At 41.7% G+C, this 13,038-nt stretch overlaps 2 protein-coding genes across 2 annotated transcripts in view; one reads left to right on the top strand and one right to left on the bottom strand.

The window, feature by feature from the left end:
* LOC126564828 (protein pygopus) overlaps positions 1-13,038 on the top strand; it is a 341,232-nt gene that overhangs the window by 128,172 nt on the left and 200,022 nt on the right. The gene's annotated exons all lie outside the window — the stretch shown is intronic.
* The window catches only part of LOC126565780 (uncharacterized), a 136,743-nt gene that overhangs the window by 51,316 nt on the left and 72,389 nt on the right, over positions 1-13,038 (bottom strand). Inside the window, exons 6-9 of the mRNA XM_050222988.1 lie at positions 8,498-8,562; positions 7,583-7,814; positions 6,085-6,221; positions 5,267-5,372 (exon numbers count right to left, since the gene is read on the bottom strand). Of these exons, the coding sequence (XP_050078945.1) occupies positions 5,267-5,372; positions 6,085-6,221; positions 7,583-7,814; positions 8,498-8,562 (540 nt within the window). The remainder of the gene's footprint in view (positions 1-5,266; positions 5,373-6,084; positions 6,222-7,582; positions 7,815-8,497; positions 8,563-13,038) is intronic.

The raw sequence follows: 13,038 nt of genomic DNA, 5'->3' as shown, positions 1-13,038 counted from the left end.
AACCATGCTGCAATCTCAATCTCAACGATGCTTTGAACTGTGGAAAAGGCACCGTAAAGAAGTCATGAGATGCTGCGTCCCGGTTAGCAAAATCGGGGAAAGCTTCGGGTTGAGCTGCGAGCGAGAGAGTTGTACACTTTTCGGTTGCGAATGCGGCAAATGCAACTGCGCCTCCGGCGTAGTGCTCGTTCGTTGGGCCAGTAGTGAAGCGAGGGTGAGATTGTTGAATTAAATTAAGTGGAATTGATTCCGTGCACTGGTAAATTGTGTGTAATTTATTACCACGCTGCGCTTTTTTGCTTGTGCTGCGCTGTGTGTTTTCACTACCAACCGGATCCTGGCACCGGTTGGCCATTTCTTAATTCGGAACGGGCGTAGATAAAACTACAATGTTCCAAGCGATGTGTGCGATGAAAGATACGGGTACCTAAGCGGTCCGAAGTGAGGAAAGGCGATAAAAGCACACATGAGCTGGTGTTTCTTTCTTTCTCTTTCGCTCTCGCTTTCCAACTCTCGGTCAATAGGTGTGTGCAGTTGAACTGGATTCTAGTGAGGCGGAACTGGAACAAGCAAACATGTGAAATGGAATTGATTTCCGGTTAATAGAATCGGACCGTGATTTGACGTTGGCTCGATTACAATGTAGGTTGATTTTATACGTAAAACTGATTCAATGTTGTTGTGTGCTTATCGCCGCTATGCATTTGCGCAGCGTGGTTTGTGGTCGTTATTTATTTAATTATTATTGAGTATGGCGGCACGTCGCCGTATTGTCATTTGTGTCCATTATTGTGATTATAACATAATTGTTTAAAAAGCTCATGTCCTGTTTACTTACAGATTTAATGAAAAACAGTTTTTTCATTATTTAAAAAAATGGATGATACACAACATCTGGGAGTGACGATCGCTGACCACAAAAATCAAATAACTGTCCATTTAAAATATTACTTGCATAGTTTCAGGCGTTCAATTCAATGCACATGGTAGAAGCGAAGCTTTGGTTCAAAGTCTGCTCTGCTTTGTTTTGCATAATTAGTTTAAAATAAAGCGACAATGTAATATTAATTACATCCCACTAGATACCGTTACGCATTACAAGCGTAACATTGCATTAGTCCTTTTGGTGCGAGTTTTAAAATCATCAGAGAAGCTCGACAAAAGCTTTTGCTATGGCACAATGACTTCTAAAAGGAAGAAACATAATCTCTTCGAAATGGGATTTCTTCACTCCCTCGTCATGACTGCCAAGCACAGTCACATATACACACACACACACACACACACACACACACCAAAACGCACAGACCAATTTGCATAAAAATGTAATTAAGAACAAAACTGAACAAGAAGCTCAGCACGAAGAAAGATTGCATCTTGCTAGAAGCGGATCAAATAAAAGCTTTTTGCTTTCGCTTGGTGCCGGCTGGACGTTCTGGGGCAGCATCGGATGGCTGCTTCTCCGACGGTTGGCTGGCTAAAAAAGGTTCTTCTGATGAAGAAAATTTCCTTAGCGAAACGTATCCCTTTCAGAACCATTTCATTTCAACCATCGTACTTTGTGTCTATCTATGGTCAAGATTGTGATAATGTTTTCAACTTCAAATACATTCCTCAACGCTGTAGCTTTCCGGTACAATGAGAAAAATGTTGTACCCCGAATATTATTCCCTAACACGAATCGAATCATTAATGATTGTTAAGTGTGTTTTGACCTACTCCTGGGGACGTCGTAAATTGCATGAAGTTCGCTCCATTCCTCGGTTCGGTCATATTCTACGGAATGGCTATCCGTAGTTTGCGTCACACGCGCAACGTTCGCGGTGACCTTGTGTGGCGGATACACATTTAAGACAAGAAACAGTTTGCACCGACAGACAGACGTGAACTCGACAAAAGTAACACGAAAGCGCGAGATGTTCTAATTTTTAATTATTACAAGCTGCATAATTAAAGCACACCAGTGCTTGGCCTCCCACCGATACAGCTGTCCGTTTGCTGGCAAGTGAGTTAACCGTACTGTCAGGAGTGGGTTTTGACAGCTGGCTGTAAATTTGCGTGCTTTTCTTCTTTCCTGCAATGAAGCGAATGGTCCCCGGAAAGCCGAGAAGACGAGCTCATCAAGCTTTCCGACCGGGAATAGAGACAGCTATCTATCCGCCCGCGGAATGGAATCCGCACGAAGAAGTCATTCGCACAAAAGTGAAACTATTTTACGCAATCTTTGCTCATTATTCGCACTTCATTTTCTTCGCCCACGGTGTGTCTTAACGGTTGCGTCGTCTTTCGCAGCTCTTTTGTCTTTTAGAGGGAGATTAGTCGTTAGTCTCGGCTGTGCCGGATGTGCCCGGTCGGTACGGATTCGTACGCCGGCAAAGGAAAGCACCGGGCAAGAATGTGGCACTGTTCGCTAAGAAGGTGAGTAAGCATTAGCGGAAAGAGCGGTTGGCATTGGTAAAATTACAGTCGCGAAAAAGCCCGGCCATCAGAAATAAGATCTAGCAGTAACTATGGGCGCTATTGTTCGGTTAGTTTTGCAAGCGAAGAACGAAAAAAAAAAAACAACACGCCTTTCAACCACTAAGAGACAAAGCAGTACGGTCGGGATGTTGCAAAAGCCCACATTTTTTCGATTTAAATTGTAAATTTCACCGCACTGTGGCAAATGAAAATGAATATTATGAAACGGCGAAAAAGTTGTGGCACGTGCCACTAGCCGCATCCGCTTACAGCCAAGAAAGCTGGCAAGAACGGAAAATGTCACCTCGAAAAAAGGATCTTGCTCCCGCCAGACGAAGAAATGGAAAGAGAAAATAATGAAATCTTCCATCCGCTCCGGTGTGGTGTTTGTTCCGGCGAAGTGTTGTAATGCTGACATTTTGCGCTCAACAAAAGCAAACGGCCATTTTTGGAACCTGTCAACGAGAAAGGCTTTTGTTTCCGCTGGTTTGTGTGCACGTGGAGATGTGCTTTTTATTTTGCTTTAATTTTGTTACCATTCAAATATTCTTCCTGTTGGGTAAAGATTATAATTTAAAGGTGGCACTAATTATTCGCCCATCTGCACTGCATCTGAAGCGTACCGGTGTGGATGGGCTGGGACTAATTTGCAGGCGCAGCATTTGCAAAGAAAAGTTTTTCGAAAGAAATTTCATTCTTTGAGGCAGGTTTTTTTTTCTTAGAGGACTGTTTTTAAGGGCTTCCTTTCAAAGGTGAACTTTGAATTGTAAAATGCATAACCTTTGCTGGGTGTCATATGTACGCTTCGTGGAATTAATTTAGACGCAAAGCATGATTTCGTAGGAATCTGGAAAGAATTTTACGACAAAATAGAAGCAGTATCGTTCGTTTCATATGTGCTCTTGATAATTGTCTAGACATGATAGTAGAGAATTTTTAATTATCTTCAAAGTTCTATGAAAGAATGAAGATGAAAAATAACCTAACCAAACAATTTAGAAAAGCTTATTAACTGTGTTCTTTCCCAGGAACTTTAAAATATGTAAATTAATGTCTTCTTCGAAATTTCGTGAACCGGTTCGTGTTTCGTCTCTCAGAATACATTCGAAATCGTTACAAAACTAGTTGATCTCGCCAGGTTTCATGAACAAAACTCAGGGATGTTTGAAAATTCCTGAATAAATGCAAATGAACCACTTGAAGACAGGCTTAGGTTGTTAGATTAGGATAAGAATCTCAATTTAACGTACAGCTTTAAAAAAGATTTGCACCGCACTTCTAAGATTGTTTCGATTGGGCCGAATCATATCAACTGGATTGTTGTACAATGCCGAGCCTAATGGAACTACACGTTTTTTTGTTTAACACGTTAGCAACAGCTGACGTGTTAAACAAAAGAAAAAAAGTAAATAAAAATAAATATTGCATACTTTCAGGTTAAATTATTCCTGAAACTCAAACAGAGAATTTTACAGATTGGTTCTTGGCAATTAACAGGTTTGCTGATAAGTCCTCGGTCTAACAAAGAAAAACACATTTTTTTGTCAAAATTCGTTTTTATTGTTCAACATAGTTCCCTTCAAGAGCGATACAACGATTATAACGACCTTCCAATTTGTTGATACCATTTTGGTAGCACTCCTTCGGTTTTGCCTCAAAATAGGCCTCAGTTTCGGCGACCACCTCTTCATTGCAGCCAAATTTTTTCCCTGCGAGCATCCTTTTGAGGTCTGAGAACAAGAAAAAGTCGCTGGGGGCCAGTTCTGGAGAATACGGTGGGTGGGGAAGCAATTCGAAGCCCAATTCATGAATTTTTGCCATCGTTCTCAATGACTTGTGGCACGGTGCGTTGTCTTGGTCGAACAACACTTTTTTCTTCTTCGTTCTTTTTTCGTTCGTCAAGCAACCAAAAGTTGCTTGACAAAAGACGCTCTGTCTCACAAACTAATTGACATACAGACGTCAAATTTTGACACGAAATATTTGAAGGTTGGTGCTATATAAAAATAATATGCATTTAATACTAGCGGCGCATTCTATGTGTCAGATCGGGGACTTATCAGCCAACCTGTTATGTGAATGGCCTCAATAATGTGACTTTTTGAGGTTCTAAACAACAGTTGTGTTGAATTAATGCTTAGAGAACATGGTAAAAGACTCGAGCTCCGTCCCTCCTTCCCTCCTTCCGTCTCCCTATACTATTATCTCCAAACAACAAATCACGAAACACAACACGTGCTGTTTTTCCAATAAAAATTATAATTTAATTGACGTATACAGAAGTGTCGTTAGTAATAATAATCGAGGCATTTAAACATTTGTCAATCATAAGAATCAATTAAAAATTCTGAAACGACAAGCACACCCCTTATTACATTCATTATCACTTGTGTTAAGCTTTTTAACTTCCAAAATGTAACCATGATTGCAAACAACATGCTTTAATTCCACACTAACGTCTTCACATTGCATGAATGAATCTACAGTCCATGTGTGAGAATAAAAACCCTTCTACTTATCATCTTCAATCTGAAACCGTACAAGAAAGGTTCCATCCAATCAAATCCTAATCCAATTGAGACCACCACGTCTGCAGAGCATTTTGTCTCGTAAGTCTTTTCCGTTTTCCTCGAAAAACTGTCTTTATCCCTCTTCGACAAACTAACCCCATTTTTCTTGAGAACTTAGTGAGATTTGGAGAACTTTTTTGTGTTTTGTTGTACGTTTTTGTTACGAAATGTTATGGTTTGATTCCCATCCTCTCATGTTTCGACGATTTGCGCTTCATTACAGCTTATGTTCCTACCTGGCAGGTGTAAATGCCCTCGTCAAGACGATTTGCCCGGTTGATGCCGAGCAAGGCGGTGTAGTGATCCTTGGAGTCCAGCGGCAGCAGTCGGGTCCACATGTTCCTGCATTAATAATGACGTTCCAAAGCGCCCGAAAGCAGTCCAGTGTCCGAGCGTGCCGTGCATTGTGGATGAGCAAGTGAAAGGAAGATAGAGCGAAAGAAATTTGTTAGATCGTGTGGCACAAAACGTCGTGGATGGTTTAGGGCAGTGCGGTAGTTTGGTTGTTGTGCGTTCCGAAGAAATAACATCATCTGTTGAAAATCCCCCAGCCGCCGGTCCGAGTGGGTGACAGATACCGGGTATGTTGTCCCTTTACCGCTGAGGGTTACGGCTGGCTGACATGTTTAACATATCAAAGGTTTTGGGCTTTCATCCGTCCAGTGGTGGTGTCTTTCTCGGGAGCTAATCCTAAAGTTTCAACCACATCAGACCGTCATCGTGAGGTTACCACCCAGCCCCGTACAATCTCAGCAAGTACACGGACCGAAAGCAAGAGCAACGGCTCTCAATGCTGCTTGACGTGAATCTCTTCTTTTCCGGGACGCGAACATCCTGTCGTCCTTTCAGGCTTGGGGTTCTTTTTTCTTGGGCGAGTTTTTGAGCTAATTTCGGTCGGCCTTTCTTCGGGCAGTCCGGTTTCCGCGAGATGATGGATGAGACTCAAATAGCCAAAAGGAACTAAGCGTTCGGTAGGTCTGGTAGAAAGAAGAAGCCCCGTCTCTACTCTCACCGCACCGCACGGATGACTATGTGCTTGAGGCGAGCGATTTACCTTGTTGCTTTGGTCACGTTCACGAAGTAGCCGTTCTTGTACCACCGGAAGGACATCGTTGATGAGCCCTGCGCCACACAGGACAGTATAAACTCGGTGTTCTCTCGGATCGGTCCCTTTTGATTGATGACCACCGACTGTGTGGGATGCGGAAGAGCGTAGGATGAAATGAGAGTAAAGAGAAGGAGAGTAGAGCAAGCTATAAGTGGCAAGAACGATACCTCTGAATAGAGGACGGAGCTGTGCTTGAGTTGCCGGATGATTTAGGCACCGGAAGTGAGAAAGAGTGTACAATTTTCCAAGACACAAGACAGCGTTTGTTAATGGTTTGACGATGAGAGGCTACAATTTTTGACCGAAAGACACAAATTGGTATACATTGCCCGGCGTGCCGGTTTAGCTTGCTGACACTTGCGCCAAGTGGGTCAAAAATGGTGGTTCAAATCTGTGCATAAATTGACGTAAACTGAGGCTGGCAAAAATTGGATGTTTAGGATGGAAGGATGGAAGCCATCGTTATCGATTTTCCGTTGGGAAATGGATGAAAGGTAAATAAATTAGACACCAACATCAATCTTTGCATTATGTTAATGTTGAGGGTTAATGTCATAAAGCCTATTTGCATTTAAAACATACCAATGAACGAGCGATCTATTCTAGTGAAGTGATAAACATTGAAGAATGTTTAAATATGGGATAAAATAAAACAATAAAGCCCCAGAGGACCAACCATAAGGGCGTAATAATCATATTGATTCATATCACGAGGCAAATAAATAATTGACGGAAGCAGAAAATGAATAACTTATTGGTTTTGATCCAAAACGCCCGAGCCAGTAAATTCTCCTGACATTTTTAGCTGGTGTTAGTAAAACAAAACCTAGTCTAGTAGGTTTATTATAGATATCTAAATTATTTTTTTTATTTTTATCTGTTTTAATTTTCTGATCTCTGATCTCTCTTCAATAGTCGAATAGATATCTAAATTAAAAGCAAATCGTTTCATGAACTTTTTACAACGTTTTTTCGGCAACGTAATCAATGCCAACTTATAACGTGATATGTGGTTCGCTGATCTAAACAACTAACTAAATCTCAAACTAGTTTAAACGCTTGTCCAACTCAACGGTTAATATCTACTGCTGCTCGAATCGCAGTTGTTTCGAGGAAGGACTTCTTGTGGAAGTATATCTGCTTCTTCAATGATGTACTCGCGAAACGTTGGAGAGTGAAGCAGTTGCGTTCCATATAAGGACTAAGTAGAAATTGAACCAATGCACCTTCTCGGAACATGCACTTACAAAACTGGCTCTGCACTTTAACGTTAGGTCTTGTTCTACTGGTCAAAAAAAAAAAAAAAGAAAACCGTGCAAAAGTGCAGTATAAGCGTCGCTCCAGAGCTCGCTTCCTAAGGGACCATAAAAATAAATGCCAGAACGTCCAACAGCGAAAGCGTCGAGAGGTTCGAGTGTTTCAGTGAACGAGAAATGTAACTTACCTGCAGCATTAAACCGACATCCTGACGAAAGGAAAGCTTCGTCCCCGGTACCAGACTCACATTCCCGATTCGGCCTCGTTCCGTCATCTTTTCCATCGCTTCCCGTACCCGGCTGGAGTCGATTTTGGGACCGAAAAATTGAAACATTACCTCACCACCACCAACGGCAGCAGTGGTGCCAGTCTTGGTACTCGTCGCTCCACCGCTGGTTCCGGCAGGGATCGAGTTTGTCCTGTGAATGAAGAAATTGGGACGGTGAATAAACTGAACAGAAAAGATTCCGCGAGAAGAGCCGACCAGTAACGGTATGGGATGGTGTTTTTATAAATTGCGAAACGAAAGCATCCGCAATGAAAACATCCCCAGTTTTAAGGCACACATACACACGGACGCCCAGCTGATTGGACCTTGTCATTCCCGGGTTGATGTTGGACAGGTACCGAGGGCATGCAACATAATTAGGTACAGCATATTATAAACATTGAGAAAAAAGCTGTGACGATGTGTATCGCCATCGTTTATGCGCGCGGGTCAAGAGGATCAAACGAATCTGGAATGTGATGACTTCTTTTGGGACGTACCAACGAAACAACGAGGTAGGGGGTTCGAATGCCGATGAGATTAGCAAACGGTTGCTTCCCGTCGTGCCTCACTCGGGAAAGGTATGGTAGGCGAATCTAAGGACCGCTGGTTGGGATTTTGGTTACGTAGGTAATTATCGTTGGATTGAAGTAATTAAGCAAGGTGTTTTTGGAGCATTGCCAGACGGCTATTAAAGACATTCGTGGGGATTTCGTTGGGCAAAGCCAAATTTAAAATGGTGATGGAAAATAAAATTGTTTTTTTTTTTTATTTCCTAGGTACGGGTGGTGTGTGTGTGAAAGGTAGCAATAAAAATAATACCACTCTACTCACTTCGTAGTGAATACTTCCAGGTCATTGATTTTGGATAGATTGAAATTCCTCAAAAAGCGATTGATCTGCAATGAAAAACATGAAATAAAATGGTTTATTATTAGAAAAAGCATTATTATTGCAAAGGACAAATGTAATAAAGTGGTAATGATCTTTAAGAGCGTGCGAAGAGACAAATGGATATAAATTAGGTCACGTTGATGGGCGTTAAAACGTGATTAATAAAATCGAATTAATCTCATTCAATCGAAGGAAAGCTCAAATGGCATTCCAGAATTAATGAAAATTTATTTAGAAAGATTTGGCACACAATATTTCATGTTTTTTTCATACCTCCTTTGATTTGTGGATCGATATTAACATTTTGTTTTAGGCTACGAAGTGTCCGAGTACTCATAAAGGATGTCGTCACACACAACTTTAGCAAGCTAGTTCAACTTTACATGGTTATAAACCTGAATCTGCATCATAAAATCACAATTCTGAGCAGATTACAATTACGTGTATCGTGTAACAGTGATCTGCTACACGGGGCATAGATGAAATAGCATTATTTGGTGATAAAATTCACTGGAGTAAAAGTGAAGGTGTAAAACACCGTTAAAGCAGCTGCTTCTTACTTTGAAAGATGTGTTCCTGAGGGAATAAACAGGATACGAGATCTGCCGTTGGTGAACCATTCAGAGGAAGAACGATAGATTCTGGAATTCTCTCGCAAGTTCCGCTGTAACGTTATAAATCAGGACTGGTTTTTACCGGGTAAAGGTGGATTATTGGGTCGAACAAGTTGCATATTTTCTGAGTAAACCAGACTAACTTTTTAAGTGTGGCCTTGGTTTTGGCCTTGTTTGTGTTTTTAAGACCTCCTTCCATCTCGATTGCTTATGCCAAGTATTTGAAGATACCAAGTTGAGGTTTGAAAAGCAATCGAAGTATAATAACAAATTTGAGCGCTGACATAGAATCGATTGGAAGGGCAGCGTCGGTCTCACACGGCCTGACCGGGGCTCACATCCCATCCGGACCTTTCGCCTGTAATGAGGACTGACAACCCAACTGTGTGGTAACAGTAAGTCTAATAAGAAATTATGTAGCCGAAATGACCTATTAGGCCATTAAACCAAGAAGAAGAAGAAGAAAGAAATGGAAAGTTCGAAAAAGATAGAATTTGTTGGGTTATGTTTTAGCACAGGTTTACACTGTCTGGAGTGAATTTTTCCAAAGCGAGAGCTTCTTGCAGGCCTGTTTATTTTATTTTTGTCACGTTCGCGCAATAAATCGTAGTTCAATTTTTCGGTATTTGCAAATAATCTTGTGTGTATAAACAAGAATTCCACAAAACCGTTGTTTGATTAATGATTCTGTTTGTTCTCGTGAATTAAAATAATGGAATGCAGTCAATATACAAAAATTCATCTACTTGAAAATTTCCAAACATTTTTTTTCCATTGGAATAATATACTGTTGGTTTTCTTGCAGCAAAACTATTTAACATTAAAGTTATTAAATGGTATTAAATGGGTGGTTTCTTAAATCCAACAAACGAATAAAACTTAGGAAAACAAAAGCAATGAATAAATAAATTTAAATTATGAAAATATTATTATGTTTCTCGTGGTAAACATGACAAAAATTTTATTTTTCCATTGCATCCTTTCCAAAGAAAGCCCACGTTACATCTTGAGTGTCATGTTTTATTTTCGTTCCGAAAGATATCGATACGATTATAATAACTTAGCTGACATTCTACAATATAAACAAATAAATAACAAGACGATAAAACAATAATTTTGTTCTTTTCACTAAAACATGAAATCAGAAGTCTTTCACTCACACACTCGACGTCTCTTTTAACGGAAAACGCACAGTCACGCATACTCCGACCACACCGCACGCAGTTTAATGTTGCTGATTTTAAACATTGTCGACGCGCGTTTTGTTCCCATGCTGATGGTGGTTAGCACGCTACAATATGCCACTGTTTCGAAATGGCAGCACCGCCGTGTTTTGAAACAAGTCACAACACTTCCTCTACATCCACTTCCATCTGCCCTACGGGGCGTTTGCGGGAATTCAAGGCGGGCAGAGCACAGGTTATGACCGAAACAGCCGATCAAGCGGGCTCACCCATACCCTTCGAGAAGCGGATCTCTTTCATGTGTGCGAACGAGCGTTCGTTTTGGGGGAGAATACGGGCTTGCTTTTGACGTGATCTAGAAAATTAATTAGCATATTCGTTTAATTATCAAATGCAAAAAGCCAGCATCAGCCCGGGCACCGACATTCCCGTGCCGGTGTACGTACGTTCAACCTGGCTCTGACTTCACGCGTTCCACCTCCAGTGTCAAGCTGCCAGGTCAGATTTTGTGTTTTCTTTGTCCCTTTTTTTCCTGTGCCACAAACTGGCCCGGCGCCGTACTAAACGAAGCGATGGAAGCAGGAAGAGTGAAATCACTCAGCCCAACAGCTCCACGGGATGTCTGAAATGGTTTCGGGGCCGGCCCGTCAGGTGGTTGTTCTCATTAAGTGGAAATCAAGCCGCCACGGTCGGTGTGCCGTTCGTGGCCGTTGCTGGCTGGCTGTTTTCACACGACAAATACTTCAATTAGCGGTTGTGGTTCGCAACAAACAAGCAAACCATCTCACACTCTTCGCGGAAGCGAAGGTTTTGATGTACCGATGCTTGCCGGTAGCGAAAGCGTGGTGAATGTCGTTTAACCTGTTTTTCTCGAACAACCCACAAGCAAAAATAGCAACAAAAAATCCTTTTTATAAGAGCGAAAAATCCATTGCTCCTACAGCCTGCGGACCAACGTACGAAAATTTCGCGGAAAATCAAAAAGGTAAACAATGTGCAAGTGCATCAAGCGTTCTTTCGACGGTTCCAGTAGGTGCCAGTACCGTGGAAAACCATTTACTGTTGTTGTACGCTTGTACCTCATCATTAAGCTTTATTTCAGTGAAAAGGACTGGGCGTCTCCTTTCTGGAGGTACGATTTTCAACAAGCATGCACCTCACTGAATTGCTACCGCAGCGGACAGCAATCGACCCAAGGAAAGTGTGGGCTCAGAGCGCATTTCGGAGGATTCTTTTGAGGTTGTGTTGGGGGATCGTTAGGTTTAAATGCGTTTACCGTTTAGAGTTAGGCGCTGGTGTGATGAAAGGTGCTGTAATGCTTTCTATTGAAAGGACTTTTCATAGTTGCAGGGTGTCTAGACGGTATCACTTTTGACGCGAGTTAATTTCTTCTCATGATACTTTTTAAGTTTTCTTACGTGAATCAATTATTCGTTCCTTTTGATGTAAAATTTGCTGACTATGATATTTAGGAATAAGTGGACTTATGTCATTATAACACTTTTTTTTATGAAGAATCGCGTGAGCGATTTAAAAGATTGAATTCTGAAACACTTTTAAACGTTTTGACCCATTCTTGTTTCATTTTGAACTTTTATTTTAAAATTAATTCAGCCCTAAATTATGTGATTTTTAAAGCATTATTGCCTTATTTTTTAATTAAAATAATTTATTTAGAACAACTTACAAATAAGTTAACAAAAAAAAGTGAGATGTAGTATATAGCGACGACATGTTTAAGGACATTTTGATCAATCGCAGCATTGTTGTTTCCGACAAATTGGATGACGTAGTTTGCAAACAAACGTGAGTTGGGAGTTCTCCTACTTTAGCTAATGTGACTTAAGGTAAGGTAAGAGTAGGGAAGGGAAGTTGAGGTTGTGTGTTTGGGGCGATGGCTTCCATAGCCTGCATCGGTAGGCTGTAAGCATTAGACACCCTAGAGCACAGGGCAAACTTGTGCTCCAGAGTCTCTATCTGGGAGGCAGAATGAACAGGCTGAAGGAGCCCGACTCATCCTGTCGAGCAGCAGTCCGTGTGGTACCTTGTGCACCAGCAGATACAGCATCGAGCGTTGATCTGATGAAGAAAGTTTGTACCTGGTGATGTTTTCCATCACTAACGCGTAGAAGGAGACTTCATAGCCACTTTGGAGTCTGGAAGTCAGTCAACCATCATTTGCTGCGATCTTTTGGTAGAGATAGAAGGTGCTGGATGGTGTGCAAGCTAAGCTGCTGGATTGCTGTTCGATGGCACGGATACGTTGTGGCAATGGAGCCTATATTCGGAGGATGCCCAACACAAGCCATGTGCTGAGCCCCGATGTTGAGGCATCCCTGCTCAGCAACGTACCGATTCACCAATGTGGGGGAATGTGGAGATTGAGGCCGCCTCGACTGCGTGGAAGGGCCAATTGGGTCAATGAGATTCGAATACCCAGAAAGAGATCCGTCCCATAGGTAAGAAAGGTCTCCCGTATATTGTTAGTGAACAATATGCCAAGAAGGCGCAATCTTTCTACTTCTCGCAGCCACGGAACATGCTTCGGAGTGGTTGTTGATGTAATGTGTCCTATGTCTAGTGCCGTTGTTTTTTCCACGTTCAGCTTCGCCTCTGTCGTTCTGCCAAACGCTTCTATCGTTGCTATCACCTTCTCCAGTTTGAGATGGGAGTTTGTTACCAC

Source organism: Anopheles maculipalpis, chromosome 3RL, assembly GCF_943734695.1.
Source record: "Anopheles maculipalpis chromosome 3RL, idAnoMacuDA_375_x, whole genome shotgun sequence".
Classification (NCBI taxonomy): Eukaryota; Metazoa; Arthropoda; class Insecta; order Diptera; family Culicidae; genus Anopheles; species Anopheles maculipalpis.
This window is presented reverse-complemented; position numbering and strand designations above follow the sequence as displayed.